This window comes from Dipodomys spectabilis, unplaced genomic scaffold (assembly GCF_019054845.1).
Source record: "Dipodomys spectabilis isolate Male_0828 unplaced genomic scaffold, ASM1905484v1 ptg000051l, whole genome shotgun sequence".
NCBI lineage: Eukaryota > Metazoa > Chordata > Mammalia > Rodentia > Heteromyidae > Dipodomys > Dipodomys spectabilis.
In genome coordinates, this window is record NW_024870728.1 from 15295074 (window position 1) to 15320428 (window position 25355).

Below are 25355 nucleotides of genomic sequence, written 5' to 3' on the forward strand. Positions count from 1 at the left end.
TTCTTCTAATGGGGACAGACTTCGCAATTTTATTACCAACAATTGCTAGTGTTGTTGCACTATTTTTAACTAATGTTTTAAAAATTATCTTAAAAATAGGCTTTTTTTTTTTATATACTTTTGGCATGATACTCTCTAGGGGCAAAGGCCTTTCAGAAAGGCATGGGCCTGAACCTAGAGCCCTCTAGCAACAGAAAGATAATTGTTGCTGAAGTAGAACAAGAAAGAGAGAGGAGGGTGGGCAACAAAGTTAGAGAAGGGACAGTGGGGTAAGAGAATGAGGCTAGGAGCATAATAACTTGTGAACAACCTCAGGGCCCCCAAAATACCACAAGGAGAGGCCAGCAAGAGTGATGTGTGATTTGACTTAGGTCTAGAACTCATCAGCCCCTCCCTCCCCTCCATTAGTACCCTTGGCAGTACCACGTGTGAAGGAGAGTAATTAACTTCCATTTTTGTCCATAGAGCCCAAATTTAGATGCAAACAGAGTCTGTGACACAATGGCTGTGACAACGATGATCCGTTCACACCTCCCTGATGCCTACCTCAAGGAAGATATTGGGGGAGAGCTTGTTTATGTGCTTCCTCCATTTAGTACCAAAGTCTCAGGAGCCTACCTGTCTCTCTTAAGAGCCCTGGACCAGGGCATGGGTGACCTCAACATTGGCTGCTATGGCATTTCAGACACCACTGTTGAAGAGGTACATCTCAACCTGAAAACCTGCTTCCCTCCCTAATTCCCTTTCTTCCTTCCTAACCTCTTTCCTTTTACTCTTTCTTTCTTTCTTCTTTCTTTCTTTCTTTCTTTCTTTCTTTCTTTCTTTCTTTCTTTCTTTCTTTCTTTCTTTCTTTCTTTCTTTCTTTCTTTCTTTCTTTCTTTCTTTCTTTCTTTCTTTCTTTCTTTTCTTTTTCTTGCTTGCTTGCTTTCTCTCCTTTCTCCTCCTCCTCCTCCTCCTCCTCCTCCTCCTCCTCCTCCTCCTCCTCCTCCTCCTCCTCCTCCTCCTCCTCCTCCTCCTCCTCCTCCTCCTCTTCCTCCTCCTTTCTTTTTTCTGTAGGATCAGTGATCAGATGGCAGGGCCTTGTGCATGCTAGGGAAGTTCTGGACCTCATTTCCAGTCACATTTTCTTAACTTCCTAGAGTGGTTATAACTTGCATAAATATGTGAACTTAAAAAATAGTCTAAAACAAAGACTTAAAAAAATCAGAAAAACTTAAATTCATTTATATACTGTTCTCTAGAAGACTGACTCCTGAGACTAAAATGTTTCTTCAGTGTTATTTTTTCTATTTAAAAGATGAGAACATACAGCTTTTACACAGTTTCTCTGTCTCTGTTTTGTTGCTGTTCTTGTTTAGGAGCCTGGACTCGGGGTCATGCTCTTTCTCAGCTCATAGCTGATGCTCCACTGGAGCCAGTTTTTCAGTTCACACTCTCCTTCTGTTTAACTGGAGATAAGAGTATTGTGCATTTTTTCTACCCAGACTGACTCTGAATTCTGATTCTCAGCTCTCAGCCTCTTGAGTAACTAGGATTATAGGTGTGAGCCATTGGCACCTGGTAACCTAGTCTCTTAGAGTCAGATGAGAAATGTTTGTCTCAATAAATGTGATAAAAATTCAAAACCAAAATTAAGCTCAGAAATTGGACCTGGATATTATTTTATGTTAATGAAGTGGTATGCCTTCTTTTCCTTAGGTATTTCTGAACTTGACTAAGGAGTCGCAGACAAGCAGGAACATGAGTCTGGAACACTTGACACAGAGGAAAATTGGGAATGCCACTCTCAATGGCACCTCAACTCCGGACGATCTGTCTGTGACCAGCAGCAACTTCACAGACAGAGATGGTAAAAATCTAACGCAGATACTTTACCAAATTGTCATAAATGACACGAATGGAAATGTCAAAGGATAGATTTAAATTTTTAAATTGTCTCTTTTCCCATGTGGTGCTAGGGATTGGATCCAGGGCCTTGTACCTCCTTAGCAAGAGCTCTACCACTGAGCTATATCCCTCCGTAGCCCCAGATTTAAACTTTTTTTAAATTCAACTTTAAACTTTAAAAAATCCTAAAGAAATAAAATGGTTTTTTTTTCAACATATAAAATATTCATGAAAACAAGTCAAATTTTTAGTTTGAACAGTTCAGTGAAGCAAGTGAAGGAAGGTCACTGATGGATAATGATAAGCGTTCTGTCTACTCACCAGAAGTGATTTTGAGAGGCTACTTACTATCATTTCAGCTTTGTGCTTAACAAGTAAAGATGCTTCTCGTAATTGGTACTATCCCAGGCATGGGAAAGGTTGTTGTAAAAAGTAGTTCTCTCCTGTTATTGGTCAGGCACAAAGAAGACAATAGTCATCAAACCTTTCAGAAAGTAAAAGACTCACCCTGTACAAAGCACACCTTGAAAGACACATCTACTTCCCCTTCCCTACCATACTCTGAGTAACAGAGAGGCTTGGAAAATACCTGGTGGGTGAAGGTCTTTGAATTGATTAAGTTAGGCTTGATAGTTAGGAACCTGTAATAACAGGTTTTCTCCTCAGTTCTTCACCCAGGATATGTTTGCAAAACTGTGTCATGACAGGACTTTGAGGGACTAAGCTCCTTTTAAAGTAGCTTTGATTGTAGCTTAGTGTCCTGACAGTTAATTCATACCTCTGGAAACACTATTTACTCAAAGAAGCCCGGAGTATAATGATATATAAATTATGGAGTAGGCATTTCAACAGTTTGCGTAAATTGGGGGAAATCTCAAGGAAGAGAACTTTTAATTAAATATTTGCCTGTCTCTAAACTTCAGAAAAGATCATCTCTGACATTTGCATCATTCTGGAATTTGGGGCTCATTTGTCCTCTGCTGCATTCCTCATTTATCATCTTTTGTGGAATGTAATTGTAGAGTCCACGGAATTAAAGACTTTGATTAGAAAGTGGTCATCTGCTACAGGAAGTTAATGCTGTGTATTTTCATAATTTGAAAGTCTTCAGTCAAAACGTTCCCCTCATTGACATTATCTTTGAGAAAGCACATTTACTCCATTTGCTACACCTGTAAGTCATCCACATGTAATTTCTTGAGAAAAAGAAAAGCATGCTAATTAACTCAAAATATTCAGCTCCTTGTACAATTCCCTTTTGCAGAGATATGAGTTTGCATTTCAACTTGTTCACTCTGTTTAATTGGAATTCATTTTAAATTAAGCAGCTTTGTATTTCTTTTCTCTTATCAGCTAAATGAAGATCATGATTTTTATGCTGCAGAATTTGTGATGGAAAATTTAAAATATACACAGTTGAGGAAAACTGTCATCTTATCACGTGTGAAGGCATACTTGGTGTCAGGCCTTTGGAAAGAATGCTAAATTTGTAGCTTTTGTGAAATAGAGAATTACAGGAATTATTAGAGCCGTAGAGAGGGAGCCAAGTTTCTAGCCTCCAAAGCTGCTCTCTCAAGGCCATGGGATTTTCTTAGCATTTCCAAAGAATAAGGGAAGGGCAGATCATTTTTTCCAATGAATTCTTTTTGAGATTCTAGTGGTCAAATGTAGTTCTAATCATTCCAAGTTTCCAATGAGAAAATAATGAATAAGTGGTTGTCTAGAAGTATACTTTGGAGGAGAGAATTCCCTTTCCCCACTTTACAGTGAAATCATGAGATTTCATGTTAGACATAGAAACAATTAGACTTAACAACTGCTAAGTCACTTACAATAGGAATGAGTTCCTGGACTGATTCTATCTTAGAGTCTATCTAAATTCAGTGTTATGAAAGGAACTATTTAATCAGTATTCGTTATTAGTAATACATGCTGGGTCTACAGTTAAGACTTTAAGAGTGGGGCTGGGAAGGTGGCTTAGTGGTAGAGCGCTTGCCTTGCATGCATGAGGCCTTGGGTTCAATTCCTCAGCACCACATAAGCAAAAAGAAAAAAGCCGGAAGTGGCACTGTGGCTCAAGTGGTAGAGCGCTAACCTTGAGCTGAAGAGCTGAGGGACAGTGCCCAGGCCCAGAGTTCAAGCCCCACAACTGCCCCCCCCCCCCCAAAAAAAAAGACTTTAGGAGGGACCCATAGCTCATGCCTTTAATCCTAGCAACTCAGGAGACTGATATCTGAGGATTGTGGTTTGAAGCCATCCCATTCTGTGAGACTCTTATGTCCAATTAAACACAGAAAAGTCTGGAAGGGGTGCTGAGGCTCAAGTGGTAGAGTGCTAGCCTTGAGCAAAAAGGAGCTCAGGGACAGCCCCAGGACTGGAAAATAATAAGACTTTAGGATTTGGGGATTCATTTATAAAATTCTAGATGTCTGAATTTCACATGTAAAAAGACTGTGCATATGCATAATATTTTCTGTCCAGTAAATTATAATTCATAAGGCACTTTGTGTGTGTGTGTGTGTGTGTGTGTGTGTGTGTGTGTGTGTGTGTGTGTGTGTGTGCCAGTACGAGGCACATGCTTGAACTCAGGATCTAGGCATTGTCCTTTAGCTTTTCACTCAAGGGTAGCACCCAACTACTTAGCAACAACTTCCCTTTCAGCTTTTTGGTAGTTGATTAAAGATAAAAACCTCATGGGCTTTCCTGTCCAGATTGGCTTTGAAGTGCAATCTTCCAATCTCAGTCCCCTGAGTAGCTGGATTACAGTAGTAAGATTACAGGTGTGAGCCAATGGTTCCTGGCTTTTCAAGACACTTTTATATACACGTCTAGATGAAGTAGTCCTCAATTTGAGACTCATGTCCAGAGCTGACAAATGGATTGTTAAGCCTCCAGTACCAATATTAAAAATATAACCTTTTTTCACAATGCTATAATATACCATCCACCTATAGTTTCTGAAATTTCTTTAGTACTTGTTTTATCAAAGTTTCCCAGATCATCATATCGCATCTCTCTTGTTTCACTAGACAAAGTCCTGACCAGCAGTGAGAGGCTGGATGGCTTTGGACTGCTGCTGAAGAAGATAATGGCTATTCTCATTAAGAGGTTCCACCACACTCGCAGGAACTGGAAAGGCCTCATTGCTCAGGTGGTCCTCCCCATTGTCTTTGTAACCACTGCCATGGGCCTTGGCACACTGAGAGATTCGAGTAACAGTTACCCAGAGATCCAGATCTCCCCTTCTCTTTACGGCACCTCAGAACAGACAGCTTTTTATGCGTGAGTTGGTCTCCATTAACTAAGAAAGTATTCCTTTCTTTTTTCTTCTTCTTTTTTAGCAATCCTGGGGCTTGAACTCATGCCCTGGGCTCTGTCCCCAAGCCCCACTGCGCTCAAGGCTAGTGTTATACCACTTGAGCCACAGTGCCACTTCTGGCTTTTTCTGTTTATGTGGTACTAAGCAAGTGAACCCAGGGATTCATGCATGCTAGGCAAGCACTCTTCCACTAAGCCACATTCTCACCCCACTAAGAAAGTATTCTTAAAATGCTTCCAGACATGCATTTATGCTAGTTTGAGTCCCAAGAAGCACTGATGCACAAAGAATGTTGGTGCCTTAGTACTGATTCAGTGAAAGGAATGGACAATCTGATTTATTGAGATACCAGTTTACAGCACCAACAATTAACATTTTAAAATGGTTATTTATTTCAAGGAGTAGACTTGAATCAGAAAAGCCAGGTTATGTGAGGCTTCCCAGTCTGTTAATATTCAACAAATGACATTGTATTGGACTGACAGCCGTATTGAATAGATGTTCTGTATAATGTAATGTGACATACACAGTAGCTGATGGCTAAATGCACGTGACAAAATAGAGACATGTGCATATTGTTTCTAATGATACCTTTTTTGCCCCCAATTGTGCACATTGTTTCTAACGATACCTTTTTTGCCCCCAATTGTGCATATTGTTTCCAATGATACCTTTTTTGTTCCCAAACATAGTCTTTCTTAGATTCTTTCATAAAACATTCCTATTGGTTGGGACTGTAGTTCAATTGTAAAACTCTTACTTAGCATGTGCAAGGCATGTTCAATCACCAAATCTACAAAAAAAATACATCTACCATATATGTATATACACACATATATATATAAATACATACTCATATAACAGTCCTATAGACCACAAAATTTCATGTCTTCGCAAGATTAGCAGGACTCTGGATTTTATTCTATTTTTTAATATTGCAGGAATTTTGACCCAAGCACAAAACCACTGGTCTCGACACTATGGAACTTCCCTGGGATTGACAATATATGTTTGAACAACAGTGACTCGTAAGTGTTTATTTCTTTTTCTCATTTCCAACATCCTAGGTTATATGGATGTATAAGTGAAGAGATGAGATATGTGTACATTATTTGAATGGAAGAGAGCAGTACCTTGACAAAATAATCTCTGATTAACTCCTTTTAAGTAGTTCCTTTAGTTCATTCTCCAGCTATGTTATATTGTAACCAAAAACATGAGATATTTTGTATTTATAGACATCCTTTAATGATCACAACCTTGTGGATTATTTGTCCCATTTTACAAATGAAGAAACTAAGGCTCACAGAGACTTAAGATTCTCATACAAAGAAATCTAGATAGAAGATGTGTAACTAAACCTTAGATCCAAGTGTTCTAACTCCATTTCATGTTTTCCCACTATACCAAACTTCTTCAGACTTTCCACATAATACATAACATATGTTAACCTGACCTTGGTGTATTATTATGCCAAAGATATCCCTTCCTGTCAGCAGAGAGGATGAAAAGAGCAGAGAATAAATGTAACACAAAGCCACATCCTGCTATATTAGACAGTTTACGGAGCTTTACTCTCAAAATTATTTAATCAATCAATGCTTTCCCTCAATCTCCCACCACCAAATGTCAGATCACTTGAAAATATACTACAATGTATATTCAAGTTAGGAAAAGATCAGTGAATTATACCTAGAACTATACCCCTGAACTTAGTACCAAATACTTCTATTATGCACATATGTAAATGTGAGCATATGCACGCCTATGCACATAAATACACGTCCTTCATTTCCAGTATCATTTACATTTGCAGACGGTGCCTACATAAAAATGTCCTGGAAAGATGGAACACTACTGGAGAGCCTATCAATAATTTTGGAGTTTGCTCCTGCTCAGAAAATGTCCAGGTAAAAAATAGAATTCAGTTGCAGTGAAGTAGGGAAAAGAAAGGGATAAATATCAAAACTTGAAAGATCTATACAGGTTACTGAAGAGCCAGTATAATTTCAGTTTATGGAAGCTAGTAGCTCAGAGATATGGACCCTGGCAACTCAAAAATATTGACTTTGAACTTCAGGTCAGTTTTTTAAATCCAACTCAGGACAAGTCTCCAAGGGTAGGTAATTCTATGATGGTCTTTGTGGAAACCAACAGAAAATGAATTTTTGGTCTCTGTTCAGTTCTAACTAGAAATCTCTGTTTCACAGAACAAAATGTGACCATAACTGTCATATTGGAAAAAAACAGTGGGACTGCCATGTTAGTGGTCAACTAACTGGGCAGTCAGTCATGTCTGGGTTGAGAGTGGAATTCCATAAATTTCTAAGCTGTACCTCCAGGCTGCATGAAAAATAATTTCCTGAAAGAAATGGAAAAAATATCCCACAATCTCTTATTCTCTCTATCTTTTATAGATACAGATATTATCTTTCTAAACTTATCAATTCACCAAACTTTTAGAACAAAAATCACTTGGCAACTTCAGAATTCCTAGTTGGATCACGATGTGAATACCATGTGCACATACATACACTCCTGAATCAGAACACCTTACACCATAAATTTTATAATTATTAGGGTCAAATTACAAAATTTTAAAAATCTGAAGGTCATTGAAGGAAAAGCCATTAATAGTTTATATTGTTGGCTAAGCATCCCATTGAGGAAGTATTTAGCAACATTTCCTTGAAAAGGGATACATGGTTGTACCTTTAACTATCTTATTACAGTGCCATAGAATCAAAATAATTTCGGTAAATGCAAACCATTTGGAGGTTTTCAGGCAAGATAGTTAATAGGAGTTAGGATCCAACACGGATGCTTTGGAATTTTTGAATATTTAAAAGTTAGTTTTACCTTATATTTAGAATTTTTAATCCATCATGTAATTTAACTAACTTCTGAGATTCTTCATATTTTTTCCTTAGTTAATAAAGTCAGCTGAGTTAATGTTTAAAATTGAATACTGGAAATTTCCATCAACCAGAAAACAATCTGGTAGATTTTAATTTTTTCCAACTTATTATGTCAATTTATCTCTTTATGTTTAATAATTATGAGTCACTTGCAGAACTGAGGCCATGCACAATAGATATGTATTGTAATTAAAGCAAATTCCTAAAAATTTTCAAGAGAAAAACTTACACTGTGTGCACATCAAAAGACCCAAGAAAATCCACAAAGTGAAAGATGATATTCACAAAACATTATCAAGGATTATATATCGAATATATACATATCCTTTTATTCTAGTTTGGATATGTATACAAATATATGTATGTATGCATATCACTCCCGCAAACTAGCAAGAAAAATATAAATGGCGCTGTAGAAAAATAGCGAACTACATGAAGAAAAATTTCACAAATGCCATATCCAAATGACCAATAATGTATGGAAATGTCATCATCAGAGAACTGAGAAACAAGATCACAATGTAATACCACCCTACACTCACTAAGATAGCTAATATGAAGGAAGAAAACCCCAAGTGTGGGCATAGATGTGCAGCAGCTCAGATACTCAGATTCTGTGCATAGGAATTTGCTGTGGTACAAACAATTCTTAAAACTGTTTGGCTATATATTGTAGGGCTGAAGATGTGCATATCCCATGGGACCTGCAAGCCCATTCCTATTACATACCATTTAGAAATGTGAGTAGCTTCACCAAGAGACCCATATTAAAATATCCATAGCAGCCAAGTAATAATCACTGACGACCCACCAGCAGTAGAATAGGCAAGACAAATGTAGTTTCTTTCCACAATGGACTACAACTAAGTCTATAAAAATCATTTGGAGGCCAAGCACTGGGGGCTCATGCATGTAATCCTAGCTACTCAGGAGGCTGAGATCTTAGGATCATAATTTAAACCTGTCCCAGGCAGGAAAGTCTTTGAAGCTCTTATCTCCAATGAACCACCAAAAAGCTGAAGTGGAGCTGTGGCTCAAGTGGTAGAGTGTGAGCATTGAGCAAAAAGTCTCAAGGACAGCACCCAGGTCCCAAATTCAAGCTTGAGGACCAGCAACAGAAATAAAATCATATGGAGGATTCTTACAATAATCAGTGACAAAAAGTGGACCTAATATAAAATGAATATTTCCCACTTATGTAAAATATAACAATGGGAAATGAATCTGTCTCTATTCTTTGGGTCCCTATGATGAGGGATACAAATGCCAGGAGTTAGCATTATTCTGTCTTCTCACTGGTTGCTGGTACAGAGCATTCTGATTGTGAGAATTCATCAAGCAGTCTTGTTATAATACATGTGCTTCTCATTATAAATAATTTAATTAAAAGGTCCTGTTAAAAAAAGGTCCTGTACTGAGTACAATTAAATAAGAAAGTAGCACCTTTTTGGAAAGTGATGTTCAAGTTGATACAATATATTCTAAGATAAATTCCAGCATTGACCTTTTTGAGCAACCCGTAACTTTATATTCTTGGAACACACATGTGGTGCTAACCCCTGGCTCTTGGACATAGTGTGAAGTGATAAAAGATAAAACCAGAAAATGCTAGACTTTCCCCAAACTAAATAATCATGATAGTGAAGCTGGACAAGCAACGATGAGAAGTTATCATGAAGCATAGAAAGATAGGAATCTAAAAATGTATTTTAAAATAAGCTCTAAACAAATGTAATGTAAAATGTTCATAGTGGAGGAAAGTAGCATAGAACTACACAGAAACTCTGTACTATCTTTTGGACTTTTCTATAAATCGGAAGTAATTAAAGAGTTTTATATACACATGTAGTTTGTATACAGACATTTATTTAAAACTAACATGAAAAAATATATGTTAACTAATATAATTAACCAAAGTCTTCTAGAGTAAGTAGCTAAAACTGCTATTTCATGAATATAATTTTTGATTACTGCCATCAATCTCTAGAAAGTTATATGTGATCATGATGTCTTTTCAATTTGAGCAACTTTTGTTTTCCTTTCCTGTGAGTTATTGAAGGGATTGTGAGTCATCTCAATTTTTAGTGTTATTCTCCACAAATATTTCCAGGACAGCACAGTGAAAGAAACAATGACACATTTGTTGGCATATATTCTTTTTGGCTTTCAGTGAATCCTGAACATCAAGTATATGTTCTACATGAATATTAGGTATTTATTCTAATTTTTTGGCAGTAGGCAAGATGGCTACTTATTCAAAGTTCTTCAGATTCTAGATTCTTTAGATTTGCACACCAGTATTTGATGTAATAAACAAATCATGACACTTGACATTGTCTGTTTGATTTACATAAAATCAACCAGTAAAAAGTTAATCATTTTTTTATCTTCTTTCCAAGGATTGTCCTAAATTTAGCTATTCTCCACCTCATAGAAGAATTTATTCATCTCAAGTAATTTACAACCTCACTGGGCACCATATGGAAAACTACCTTATATCAACTGCAAATGACTTTGTCCAAAGAAGGTAAAAATACTCTTTACAACATTTAATTGCTTTCTAATTCTCATGGTAAATGACTTCTAAACTTGAGAGAAGTGTTGCAAATTTCTAATGATTATTTGTATGTTTAAATTCTTAGTTTCATGTAAACAGCCTTATATATTGAAGTCTGAGTAATGACTGTAAATGAAGATTTATTGGAGCAATGTAAAGGCACTGGATTTTTGTAAGCCCTCCAAAATGTACTGATAAATATATTCATTTTCTTTACTTTCTTGAAACAAAAGAGGAGCAATTGACTGAATTAGACTTCTTTGGAGAACTGCATGAGTTTTGATGATAATTGGCCTCCATTTCAATAATAATAGCTCAAATTTAGAATACATCCATGAGAGGAAAGTATGCAGGGCCAAATACCTAAATCACTTGGACATTTACTGTGGATGGGAAGTTCTTGAGCCTGTCTCTTTCCTCAGTTCCTCCATGTTTTCCTTCCTGCCTTTCCTCCTGTTCATTTCTCCATTCCTCCACATTTTCTTTCCTACCTCTTTCACTAGATATAAATGGTCAACATTCACTGTAAAATGATTCTGAATTACAGGTAAAAAGAAGGAAACAAGTTCCACCAGGACAGAAGCACTATTAATTCATATAATATTTTCTATGAATATAAATTTTGTGATAAAAATATGTTCATATATATGAATATTTTATAATAATATTACTTATTATAAATAAAGTGGGGTCTACTATAAGCAAAAAGTTGTGAAAGTCTGCCTTTGAATAGCAGTGAACAATTTACTATGATGTCATTTATATGCGAAAACCTATTGCTCTAATAAAATCTTATATCCAGGAGGACAGGCACAAGATAATTCTAGTGTGAATCATACCACACCATTGTTTATTTAAATGGAATATAATTTTTTAGGGATCTCAATCTTTCCTTAAAAATATTACTGATTTTAAAAATTATAGTTTTTAAGAATCTGTGAACTAACAGTCTTTAGATAAACTTAACTCACTCTCAAATATCCAAGAAGGTAAACATATATAGTACCATGAAACAAACTGAGGCGGGAGTGGTGAGTAGAGTCTGTGGTAGGGAGGAAATTAGGACATTTATGAAAAGGTAAGATCTAATGTTATAACATTCCAATAATAATTATCCAGACAAAAAGTCTAAACAATAAAATATTGAGATTGTTGATGTGGTCCAGTTAAAATGAAAGAAAGGACTCGATTATATGACATGCGTTTGCAGAATGATCACTGTAAATACTAGTTGTTTAGAGGGGCCTTTTCCTGTATTCTGAGTACTTGAGACTAAAATATGATTTAAAAAAAGGTATCAATGCTTGTATTCATTTCATACTGTAAATATGTTCCTACTGGAAAGAAAGAACTAAGCTCCTACTAAAGTACGTTAGATAAACTTATGAAGATTTCATTTAGCAAAACAAATATAAATTTATTTCTTTGTAGATATGGAGGTTGGAGTTTTGGGATGCACTTGACTAATGACCTCCGTTTTGATATAACAGCAGTTCCTATCAACAGAACACTTGCCAAGGTAAATTATAGTCTTTTCTGGGAGGTCATACAAATCAAAATGTGAAATAGTTACATTTGCATCTTATCATGAGGTTAAAAACAAAACATGTGTGCAACATTTGGTGCTATGTATACTCCATAATGCAGTAATGCATATGCAGTAATGCATAATGCAGTAAATTCTGTGTGTACAGCTCAGGAAGCTTGCATACTAAAGTTCCAGGAGACCTGCCAGAATCAGATCATCTGGAATTGGGGATAGTTTGTCTTATTTCTTCTCCTTTTAGAACCATTTTATTGCTTTCTCTTTCCTTATTACTGTGACTAGAGATTTCCGTACTATGTTGAATATGAATAAGAAGTATCTCTACTCTTGTCTTATTCTTGACTTTAACAGAAATTATTTCAATTTTCCCTCATTTAACATAAAGTTGGCTATGGGTTTGTCATATATTGCCTTTATGTTGAAATACAGTCCCTCTATACCTTCAAAGTTTTTATTTTTATTTTAAATAAAAGCATGTGGGACTGGGAAGGTGGCTCAGTGGTAGAGTGCTTGCCTTGCATGCATGAGGCCCCTGGTTCGATTCCTCAGCACCACATAAGCAGAAAAAAAAGCCAGAAGTGGCGCTGTGGTTCAAGTGGTAGAGCGCTAGCCTTGAGCTGAAGAGCTGAGGGACAGTGCCCAGGCCCCCCTCCCCCCAAAAAAGCATGTGCTATATTATGTTTATTGATTTATGTATGTTGAACCATCCTTGTATTCCTGGAATGAAACCAACTTAATCATGGTGTTGTTCTCTTTAAATGTGTTATGTATTGTTTGTATGTATTTCATTAAAAACTTTTACAGCTAAATTTATTATTACATGTCATCCTGTTCAGGAGTCATGCTACTCTCTGTATGTTCCTATAGAATATATATATATATATAGGATAGATGCATATATATAGATATCCTATATATGATATACATGCTATCAAAGTTAGCACAATCCTTCTGATTTTGATGTAGAGGCTAAAGTAATTTATGTCTTGTGGATTTTAATGAGGAATAGAAAGTTAGTAGGATTGGTTATCAGTCTTGTTGCTAAGGATACAATACTTACATATGTATTTTATTTCTTTTTCTACCCTTGTCTATTTACCATTTTTTCTTTTTTTCTTTTACTACTATTATTGATCAGAATACTTTAATTCTAACCTCAGAATGACCATGTTCTACACAGAGATGAAGATAATAATTTTTTCCAGTGAAAGTCCATGTTTTGCATATACAAAGTATCTAGAGTTAATATGTTTCATTACTTAGAAAAAAATGGCATGCCATGTTTAAGTTAGAAACATATTGGTCTGTGATCAACACTTTGGAGGTTACTTTATGATGTTGCAAGAGGAAATAAGTCATTAGGAAATTGTTATTCTTGCTTTAGATGCTGAAAGCTTAATTAAGTTGGATTCAATCTTGATTTTGCCTTCTTTTAACAGGTATGGTATGATCCAGAAGGCTATCACTCCCTTCCAGCTTACCTCAACAGCTTGAACAATTTCCTGTTACGGGTTAACATGTCCAAAGATGATGCTGCCCAACATGGTAAATCCATATACATAGAGGCTTCTTTTACTGCTACTACTTTCGCTACAAACATACCAGTGCTGAGTATTTTATAACATCTAAATCACAGGTCTTTAAGCAGAGTTTGGAAGTAGTAACTCCTGCCAGATGGAACATACTGCGTAATCAGCTTAACTTCCGGTTAATTTAGTTTCCACATTTATCAAGTCAGGATAATCATGCCGACTCCATGCTCTTTCTGCACTCACAACTAATTATTATGTCTCATAGAAAAGTAACTACATGCCAGCACCAGTGGCCCATACCTGTAAATCCTAGCTACTCATAGGCTGAGATCTGAAGATCGTAGTTCGAAGGCAGCCTGGGCAGGAAAGTCCACAAGACTCTTACTTCCCATCAAACTACTTAGAAAAAGCCTGAGTGGTGCTATGGCTCAAGTGGTAGCCTAAAGCACAAAGAGGGTCAGGAACAGGGGTCAGGCCTTGAGTTTAAGCCTTAGAACTGGCACCCTTCCCCCCAAAAAAAGAGTAACTACAAAACTATTATGTTTATAGCAAAAAGGTTAAAGGTGATAAAAATATATAAATATAAAATTTATATAAATATAAATATAAAAATATATAAATATTCACAAATCTAAACATAAAAACTTTCAAACAAATAAATTCTACACCCACCAGACAGGCTACTGCTTATTGAACACTCAGTATATGACATAAGCTTAATATAAAGCATGGCTATCATCTTACAGTAGTTTCAGGGTGATTATTACTGCCCCTTTTGAATTCAAGGCTCTCTGTGTCCTGCCTGTTTGTTTTTCTAACGCTCCAATCTGTTTCTTTGGACTCATCCAGGTCAACTTTAGCTGGGTTTCTTGGGAGACTTTCACGGTTTGTAAAATAGGGTTGGAATTTAAAAGAAATTGATTCATTTTTTTTCTAATTCAATTACTGTGCATCAGACCATTTCATCTTCTTGAGCCTTGCTCAAATTATTTCCCAGACCAATCCTAAAAACTAGTAATAATAAGGACGCAAAAAAACTTAGTAACACATTTTCTTACCAAGTCAGAGCCCAATAAATAGTCAGAAAAAAGGACACAATCTTTTACAAATTCAGATATGTCCTTTTCTTATCTTCCTTCTGCTGGGCATAATAGTGCCTGCCTGATATGGTGATTGTGGAAATGAGCCACAGCATCAAAAACCCGTCTCAGTGACAGAATCATTGAGTCTTCATTTCGGATAAAACAGTATTTTCCCCCAACTTCATTGGCATTTTCACAGCAAGAGGAATTATAAAGAAACTAATGAGATTGATAGTCTTTAGCATCAATAGAGGGCTTAGTCAAAAGTGATGAATTAAGTAAAATGGGGCCTATGGTGAGTCTGGTATAACCTGCTTCAAAATACTTTCGAAACCTTGACTTTGAGTAGGATGTTTCATTCGGAGCAAAAGAGATGGATTGTTGCTACATATAATCAAATGATAACAACTATAGAAATGACTAAAGAAAAATGTAGCAAAGATAGAGAGAAGAGGAGCACAACAGCACATTGCAGAATCACTTTTTTGAAATATTTATTCTGGTTTCCTTTGTAGTTAGTGTTCATAACTTAGGCGAAGGCAAACTGAGCCAGTCTAGACCCTAGTAAGCTTGTTAGAACTTCTACCATTGTATTTTAAGTTACAGAGGATGAAGAAGTAAGAGTAGAAGATAAACTTTATATTGACTCTACATTGAATTTTTTAATTTAAAAATAAGCTCAAGTGATATAAATACTACTAGTAGTGTGACTTCTATTCCTTATTATTCTTTTCTTATTCAGTCTTACATGATTATGATAGCTTTCCATCCTTTCTGGAAGGCACTTGATTTCTTCCAAAGGAGAACTCTATAATCTTAAAATGTATCTTTGTTCCATCATGCTTAGATGGGATCTACCATGGTATTATTACTTTGGCTTTGAAAATCAACCCAGTTATTTTCATATCTCCTCTCCTCTTCCACTTGTTTTAAGTATCTCTGTTAGATTCTATATGAATTGGGATTTTATTTTAGCTATAAAATTTTCTTTGAATTCTAGTATTCTTATAAAAATCTTTTGATTAGCTTTCTTTTGCAGTATCAATATCTGTTCTATTCATGGGGTTCCCCCTAGTGGTGTGTTTTATATGAAAAAATGGCTCTTTTGAAGAATACTGATTTGCTTGTTACCCCCCAAAAAATTAGTATACAAGTAATCTCTTTACAAAAACACTAACACATGATCCTTTCTACTGCAATATTCAGTCTTACTCATTGTTATACAGAAGCAAGGTCAATGGAATCATGTCATTTTAGCTTTACACCTATAGAGACAACTATATATATATAGTAAATACATACACATATATATACAGCTATACAATATCATATAATACAGACTATATATATTCAGCATAGAGCCAATATATATTCAATGCAGTGTCAATATATTTATACTGTATATATTTATATACAGTATAATGTACCTACTATGTATATATATATATATATGTATACACACATATGTATATGTGTGTTTATATATGTACATTGTATTCTAGAACAGTGATGAAATTTTGATTTTGACATAATAAATATTCATTGACTGATCACTATGTAAGGCATCTTGCTGGATGTTGTAGAACCTCCTGATATATGGCTTGATCTTTTAGCTAACGGTATGTATGAAAACAACTCATCCCACAGGATTTTGCACACTGTGATAAAAGCATGTTTGCAAAAGTTGCTCCAGTGAAGTAGCACATTTTCTGTGTTGGAAATAAAAGCAGAAATAAAAGTCATGATTTCCCTTGCCTATATTATAATTGAGCAGGGTTTAAGTAGAGCCCCTGGAAACTCATTTTTAAAAGGGCCCAAGTATTTATACACACACACACACACACACACACACACACACACATAATAAATAAAGTACATTCCCAAATGATGTGATTTAAAGTTTAGTTTTACTTATCAACTTTTCCTTAACATACAACTATTGCAAAACTCAAGGTCAAAATATGCCATATCCTTCTTAATAAAAATGTTCAGGTGCTATGCCTGGGTATCATAATGCTATGGCCATACCCAATAAGCAGTGAAACTGTCCTTTTTGACTATACAGGAACAAGTACTTACTGGCTTTCTCTAATCCCAAATCCTACCCTCTTTCTACAACTTCTCAGACTGTATAGACTGCTACCAGAGTCTTTCTTCTAACTCAAGCTGTATACACAACCCTGGGAGATCTCAATCATTTGGCACTGTATTAGAATTTAGAGACTATTTTTCTGGGCTTGTGTCTTTGAATCCTCCCTGACCTTTAATGTTTCCATGGAAATGTGTGAACGAAGCTCCCATATTCTGGTAAAGCTCTGAAGCAAAAGGCATCATGTAAGTACTAAAGGAGAAGAATGGATCTTGTCAGTGACAAAATTTCAGGAAGGGACCCTCATATAATTGGTGTCCATTTAAACTGCCCATGGCAATGTATTATATTTCTGAAGTGCTTTTGAATTGCCAGCATGCATATGAGTAGATAGAGGAATGTAGGGAAACCTTCCACACAACCTTCCATTGTATTAGAAGAACACATGCATTTTGTATAAAAGCAGATTCTTGCTTCCAACTAAAATATCCCATTTCGTCTCTCTTCATGAGAGTGCCACATTATATGGAATTCAGAAAAAATGTCATTTCCCTTAAAAGTGTACCCCAAAATAAAATTCTTTAGGCTATATCACAATGAAGTACCCATGTTATTCACCACAAACTTGGTATTTCTGATGAACTGAGCACCTACTAACAGAAGCTTTATCTTTGTCTCCAGGTATCATCATGTATAGCCACCCTTATCCAGGTGTGCAAGATCAAGAACAAGCCACGTAAGCAGATCTCTCTGGCATGACTACTTGCTTCTTGGCAGAGCTAAACCTTTGTGTAAAGTGCTATAATGGGAGATCACAGGTGTATCTGAATGAACGTCAGTTTTAGAAGGGCTGATTCTAGAAGTCACAGGCTGGGATAAAAGGAAGTTTCTGAAAGGGTGGAGAGTGGGGCTGCCAAGGAGAGCCCATCGACTGCAGATTCACAGAGTCTGCTGCTTTTATCAGTCGAAAGACTAAATGCTTCATCATTTCAACTCTCCTGCTGCATTTAAGTGCTATTTCTTTGCTTCAGATCTGCATGTCCCTTGCATAGACTTTGTAATTGTGGGAGACTGAGGTTTTGCTATCAAATATTCCTAGTCAATTCACCTGCTCTAGAGATACAGTTATTCCAGGGTTGCTGCAGAGCCGGGTCAAAGATAGTATCTCCCTGCCTCACAGGAAGGCTTATTTGTGTCATAGCCAACTCTTATACTGCTTTGTTGAATCATGAGTCATGAATCATCCTGAAAGGGAAAAAAAGTTCCGTAAAATCATGTCTGCTTTCCTCTCGATATTTCTCACCCTAGAATCAGCAGTTTAATTGATGTTTTGGTGGCACTGTCCATATTGATGGGCTATTCTGTCACTACGGCCAGTTTTGTCACGTATGTTGTAAGAGAACATCAGACCAAAGCCAAGCAGCTGCAGCATATTTCAGGCATCGGGGTGACATGTTACTGGGTGACAAACTTCATTTATGACATGGTAAGTAACACATCACTGCAAGAAAAACAGGATCATTTTGCATAGAAGATGTTGGTGTTACATTCAAACATTCTCTAGTTGTTCAAATTATTCTCACAGGGACAACAAAGTAGGGAAAAACAATTTGAGTCAGGCATATAGTCATCTGATGGTTGGCGGAAAGAAAATATGCCTGCCTTTCTTTCTGAGATGTATCAGATTCCTGGGATACTTCTTAATATTCGGGTTCCTGGGCCCCACTCCAGGTCTATTAAGTCCATATCTTGGGAGGGGATTATAGACAAGATGTCTCTGAAAGATTCCCTAGGTGATTTTCAGCACATTGAAGTCTAGGAACACTATGCTGGAGAAATAGAAGCTTAGCAACATTACCCAATTGTGCCAAGTCATCAAGCTTATAAAAATTTAATCAACCGATAGTGAAAAATTCAAAGTAGCAGCTCCAGCTGAATGACACATTAGAGAAGATTACAAGGGTAAAGAAGAAGTGTATTTCATTGATAGCTCTCTCATTTGCATAAAATGTTCCCAAAGTTCAGATGGTTGTTCTTGACTCCAAATGTGCCAGAGTTGGCCAAAAGCCCAGGATGTGTATGCATTTGCCTGTGATCACGGTGAAATTTTCTAACTTGTTGTCAAGATCATTGGCTTGAAGAGCTGGAGAGTAATTAACTGCATATCCATTTTGTTAATGTATCCAGAGAGGTCGGAAATGTGTTCGTTGTGGAAGCCAAATCTAAAAGAATGGACTTAGTAGGAGTTTTTTCTTTTTCTAACATTAAGGAAGCTTCAAGTACTTCCTTCTAGAAAGGTCTATTTATGACTGATATTCTGCTGACATTTGTTCGTCCCAACTTAGGACATTCCTGTTCTTCCCTAACCCCCAGCAAAAATTAAATTACCACCACCTCCATCATGTGCATCCTGATACATACTCTTTAGCATTTAATATTTCCAAATGCCAGTGGAACACTTGGATTTTTGTTCCTGTGTTTCAAGTATATGTGGTAACTGTTGCCCTGTTGTTTTGCACAAGTAGCTCACACTGATAACTAAGCCTAGGAAATCAACCATCTGAGAGAAATGCAGCATTCAAAATGAAATCAATGGTTTCAGGACTAATGCCTAGATCTCTGGTTGTCATATCTCTCATTGAACCACTATCCCTGAATGAACCCAAGTTTTAAAACCTACAGGCATGAATGTCAGGACTTCTTGTGTATCAATACAGGTGGAAACTGGCTTGATCTCATATTAGAGGACACAAATTCTAAAGTAAAATCAATGTCAAATAAGCTGAAAGTAACAAGAAACAGGACCATCAGAAAAAAATCATTCCTTCAAAGTTTTCCTAGGCCAACTTGTTGCAGGTTCAAATTACATGGGTTACTGATTAACACTAAGCACTAACATTAAGCATTCTTTTACACATTCTCACAGGTCTTCTACTTGGTTCCAGTAGCATTTTCCATTGGTGTCATAGCAATTTTCAAGCTACCTGCCTTCTACAATGAAAGCAACTTAGGCGCTGTATCTCTCCTACTTCTTCTGTTTGGGTAAGCTGCTGAATAGACAAGGAAAGAAGAATGAGCAGAATTAACTGCTTCTAGACACAAACAAGGCCTAAATGTCATTACTTAATGTATTATTGTCTGGGTGGGGGTCTCATTTGACATGAGTGATGCCTAACAATATATTACGCTTGCTAGTCCATAGTCTGTTAAAGCATATCTCTGAAAATTAATGTTGCTATCAATAATGGGAATTTACTGAGTGCCAAGAGTCAAGTTTAGAAATTTACGTATATAATCTAATTTGCATAAAAATGGACGCCTTCAAATGATGGAGAAAATGAATATATATGAATTCTTAAACTATATGAATAGATACTATTTTAATGTATATGTAAGTTTATGTATACTTACTTATCTTTTTATAGATGGCTAAGGACAAACATATATTTCTATTGTTTCTGTGTTAGGCTAGATCATACAGGTAGTACAGGCTGACATAATTGTTGCTTCATGCAACAATTCTTTCTTACCTGAACACATGGATTGTATCTCTTAGTAACCATAGGTGATACAGAGCTTCTCCTTCTCTATCTTTCTTTAGCTTACCCTAAAGGTGTTCAAGTCTTTGCTCAAAACAGGGCACCCATCTTGGAACCAGGCCTTGTCTGCCTCATTAACCTAAAACAATGTCATCATCTTTCCTCCACTTTAAATGATAAAAGAGTTACACAGATTGAACTCCTGTTTCTGAGCAGTGAAAGTCTTGCCTGGACAAGATAACACCATCCCCATGGGGACTAATTTGTAGCTGTAATGATGTGGGACTGCTAGAGGCTTTTTAAAAGAGAAGCTTCTTATTGTCATTTAAAATACATCCTTTGGGAATATTTTTGTCAAAAAAAAAGGAAATGGGGATGGAAACAAGATATAGCTACAAGGCTTGACAACTCATCCATTATGTTTCCTTTTACTTTAGAAACACATCTAAGTTTTTTATTGTATGTTTCTTATAGAGTAAATGAAGGTATGATTGATCATTAGTATTTTTAACCCAACAGGTATGCAACTTTTTCTTGGATGTACTTGCTGGCTGGTCTCTTCCACGAGACAGGAATGGCTTTTATCACTTACGTTTGTGTCAACCTGTTTTTTGGCATCAATTCCATTGTTTCCCTGTCCGTGGTATACTTTCTTTCCAAGGAAAAACCAAATGATCCTGTAAGAGCCTTTCTTACTCTGTTACAATTTACAGTGAATGTATTGGATGTTTTAACATGTTCAAAGTGGAAAGATTTCCCTTTATTCTGAATTTTATGTAGGGGAAAAAAACTATCCTTTAGACTTATTAAATTAAATTCCATCTAGGCTAATGCTTATTTTACTGAGTGTCAAAACTATTGGCATTTGATAAATCTTGGGTGGAATGATGGAGGTTAAATCAGATATATTGTATGTTGCTAGGAAAACCATGACACCAATTGGTCAGCAAACATTGTACTCATTAACAAATTCTTCACGTATGATAGTGACAAAGAGAATGGCTGAGTTATATGACTGTAGGTTAGGATTTATCTGAATGTTCCTAGAGAAAAGAAACCCTTTTTCATTCATTTTCAATCATGTATTGGAATCTACTTCATTGTAAGCATCACTTCCCATTCAGCGCTGACAATTATGATTGGTGAGTGGAGAAGCACTGGCAGTGCCAGGCAATTGAACAGAAAAGAACAGAGAGGAAATGAAGTGAACTGAGCACTACACAAGCACACTCCAGGAGGAGGAAAAAATTCACGACATGGAAGCAGTTGGCCTTAAGTGTGAATGACATGAAAATGAGCCATTTGCTCCTCTTGGAAAAGAGTTGTCTCTTCTTCCACCTCGTTTCGCCACCTAGCCTCTCTCCAAGTAGATATTACCTTAGGTTCTAAAACTTTACTATATTAATTCTTCCTTATTTGGGCTCCTCCAAGTATCGCATTTGATTACAACACCCTAGCTTAATCCACATCCTAAAAGTATAGGGCACATCTAGAGGTGATATTGCCCCCAGGATTGGACCCTGATACCTTTAGATCTGCTTTTCTGCTAACATTTTATTGTAAACTCCACCCTTTAGTTATATTAATTATTTGTATGTAAATCCCACACACGTGTGAAACAATTGGCAAGCCAGAAGATGCTCAATATTTATTCATATCTAGTTTTAAATTTTTGTCAATTCATTGGAATGCAAAGACTAAGCTTCATTGTTGTTTCTCTCATTTCAGACTTTAGAACTTATTTCTGAAACCCTCAAGAGAATTTTCCTGATATTTCCACAATTCTGTTTCGGCTATGGTTTAATTGAACTTTCCCAACAACAAGCAGTCTTGGATTTCCTAAAAGCATATGGAGTCAACTACCCAAGTGAAACATTTGAAATGAATAAGCTGGGTGCAATGTTTGTAGCTTTGGTTTCTCAGGGCACCATGTTTTTTTTGTTGCGTCTCTTAATCAACGAGTCATTAATTAAGAAGCTCAGGTAAATATAGTGTAAACAGAGTGTTTTACATCAATGATGGAACTCATTTCAAAATACTTAGAGGCCAATACTTAGAATCTCAGCTTTGCCATAAAGACTAGGAAAACAACTACACAAAAAAATTAAAGTTTTGTAGTATAATTTATCTCTATTTCTTTATAGAAAAAATTATCTTGCTTTAATATGTATCTATCAGTATTATTGTTATAAGCTCATTTGTTAGCCTTAAAGAGATAACTAATTCGGTCTTAGAGAGAAAATGTTTGTAAGGCAAGAAAGTTGAGTTTTTGAAGGGGTTAAAACACTTTCATAAGCAAAGAGGATGAGGATTGAGTGTATAGCATTTTGACAGTGAATCTGGGAAAAGAAGGGCGAGATAAAGAAGGATGAAAAAAGAAAATCAGGTATCACAGACTAAGCAGTTTCATTTCCAGGAATAATTCTTGCAGATACCTTCACACATATGTAGACTTATGTATATATAAAATCATTCCCCATAGTAACCATTTCTAATAGCAAAAGGAAGGAGAGAACCAGAACATCATTTATTTAGGGACAAATTATATATATACACTCTTACACATGATATTCTGTAGCCACTTGGATGATATTCTGTAACATTTGAGATCATTTCTATTATTTATTAAATGAAAATGCAATGTTTATGTATAAAGTATACTGCCACATGAGTTAAAAGAAGTCTGCATTATTTATGCATGTATATCATAGAGTATCCTAACTGTCAGTGCATCTACTGAAGAGAGCTATATATGATTGAAGATGACTATTTTTTTTTTACTGTACCACCTCAAGTACCCTTTAAGAATGTATCACCTATACAAAAACAAAATTTTAGTTAAAAAATAACTAAACAACAACAATAGAGGAAAATTGCATGACCTGTTTAAGAAAGAAGGAATAGAATTAGATTAGAAAACACAGAGTGTATTGAAATAGGAGGTGGTAAAAAGCTTACTGTGGTTGGAAGATTATGGAATCTCCTTAATGAATATTTGGTTTAAAAAGGTTTAATAGTCCATCTTCAGTGGTAGTCCATTCAAAGTGTCTGAACTGAGGCCACCATAATCAAGTGGTATAATTTGGTGAAATTTGTAATTTGGTCTCTAGACACTAGGCCATTGTGAGGTTCCTAGAGAAATCCAACTGAGGAGTAGAAATTTATAACAGGGATAGAACAACCCATAAAATAGAATAGAATGGACATAAAATAGTCCATGGCAGGGTATGATAGGCATTTTCAGAGTTTGGAGACTGCCTATATATGTTGACCTTGGAATATGGAACATTGAAATATATATATATATATAAATATATAATATATATAAAGTAGCAAATATATATAAAATATCACAGTTGGAGACTCTGGGGCCATCACTCGATGAAGAAGAGAAATTGGAGGAAGAACTATATTAATTCGTTGGATTTTAAAATTTTATTTTATTTTTATTTTTACTTTATTGATACTAATGTGGGTTGGGAATTAGTGAGTTTGAAGGGCTAATAATCCTAAAATACTGGCTGGATCCTAGGTAAGACATTAGTAGAAAAATAACAAAAATTAGTAGTAATACATGAAAAATTAATAACATTAAAATTATAGATGACTTAAAAGCTAGAAATAGCTGCTATAGCATTGAATCTATAATTAAAAATACCATCCTGGTTTCAATTCCCAGCACAATCAAAAGGAGAAAAGAAAAGAAATTTAAGAGGATAGATGGGATCTTATATTTAGTGTTATTATAACAAAAGGAAGAGGGAAGAATAGGAAAAGGAGAAGGATGAAGAGAAAAACAAAAGGGAGAAGGAAAGAGAACAAAGAAAGGAAAGAAGGAAGGGAGAGAGGGAGGGAGGAGGGGGGGGGGAAGGAATAGATTCTTCTTTCTTCTTTTAAGGGTGATCGTTGGACTTTAGCTTATAGATATTGACTCCTCATAATGATAGTGAACTTTATTAGGATGTAACATTGAAACCAGTATCTCCTTTCTACCACTATTAGGATTCTGAATTTGCATGATGAGTCTGTAAACATTATCGACATGGATGGCCAAAGCTCTTTCTCAAATATTGTAGCGCATACAGTAAGGAAAGTCTATGCTAAGATGCTCTAAGTTATCTGAGTAGCATCATCATACATTACAAGTTTAAAAGAAATCCAATAATAGAATAATCAGTAAAGAATAAAGCCATAACATATATCAAACCTGAGTAGTACCCTCAAAATCATTGATGTAAAATCACTGTGTCAATTTTTTAGACTCTTCTTCAGAAAATTTACATCTTCCTCTGTAACGGAGACAATAGATGAAGACGAAGATGTACGGACTGAGCGACTGAGAGTCGAGAGTGGGGCAGCTGAGTTTGACCTGGTCCAACTCCATCGTCTCACAAAGACCTACCAACTTATCCACAAAAAGATCATAGCTGTAAACAACATCAGCCTGGGGATACCTGCTGGAGAGGTTGGGAACTATGTTGCTTCCATCTTGCCATATTGGTTTAAGGAACAAGAAAAGTCGTTATTATTCTTCAATTTTTGTCTAGGAATGTAACCAAGCTCTGAGTATTACCAGATATATGTGTATATATGTGTGTATGGATGTACATAGACATACATTTTATACAGATATACATATATAGATATGTAATATGTGATTAATTTATTAATATATGGACATATTGTTTGCTGTATGAATCTTCCCTCTCAGCAGGAAGGATTTACTAGCTAATGCCATACTAAGTCCTGAGCCACTTCTCAAACTGTTATCCACTCTTGGGTGGACTTTTGGAAAGGAAGTCTATTCAGAATACTCTTTTCAATCTTTCATTTCCAGGCCCTTTCAAAAGATACAATGAAGAAATCATAACCTAGCTAGGTTTGGT

The 25355-nt window shown here is 35.9% G+C and overlaps 1 protein-coding gene across 2 annotated transcripts in view; it reads left to right on the forward strand.

Annotated features, from left to right (window-relative positions):
* Positions 1 to 25355, forward strand: part of Abca12 (ATP binding cassette subfamily A member 12) — a 177656-nt gene that overhangs the window by 139962 nt on the left and 12339 nt on the right. For both annotated transcript variants that reach the window (XM_042679132.1, XM_042679133.1), the window contains exons 32-45: positions 466 to 702; positions 1699 to 1849; positions 4917 to 5169; positions 6148 to 6234; positions 7023 to 7116; positions 10524 to 10651; positions 12113 to 12200; positions 13667 to 13772; positions 17612 to 17666; positions 18239 to 18416; positions 19857 to 19972; positions 20989 to 21148; positions 22198 to 22451; positions 24730 to 24934. In XM_042679132.1, coding sequence (XP_042535066.1) covers positions 466 to 702; positions 1699 to 1849; positions 4917 to 5169; positions 6148 to 6234; positions 7023 to 7116; positions 10524 to 10651; positions 12113 to 12200; positions 13667 to 13772; positions 17612 to 17666; positions 18239 to 18416; positions 19857 to 19972; positions 20989 to 21148; positions 22198 to 22451; positions 24730 to 24934 — 2112 coding nt within the window. The remainder of the gene's footprint in view (positions 1 to 465; positions 703 to 1698; positions 1850 to 4916; positions 5170 to 6147; positions 6235 to 7022; positions 7117 to 10523; positions 10652 to 12112; positions 12201 to 13666; positions 13773 to 17611; positions 17667 to 18238; positions 18417 to 19856; positions 19973 to 20988; positions 21149 to 22197; positions 22452 to 24729; positions 24935 to 25355) is intronic.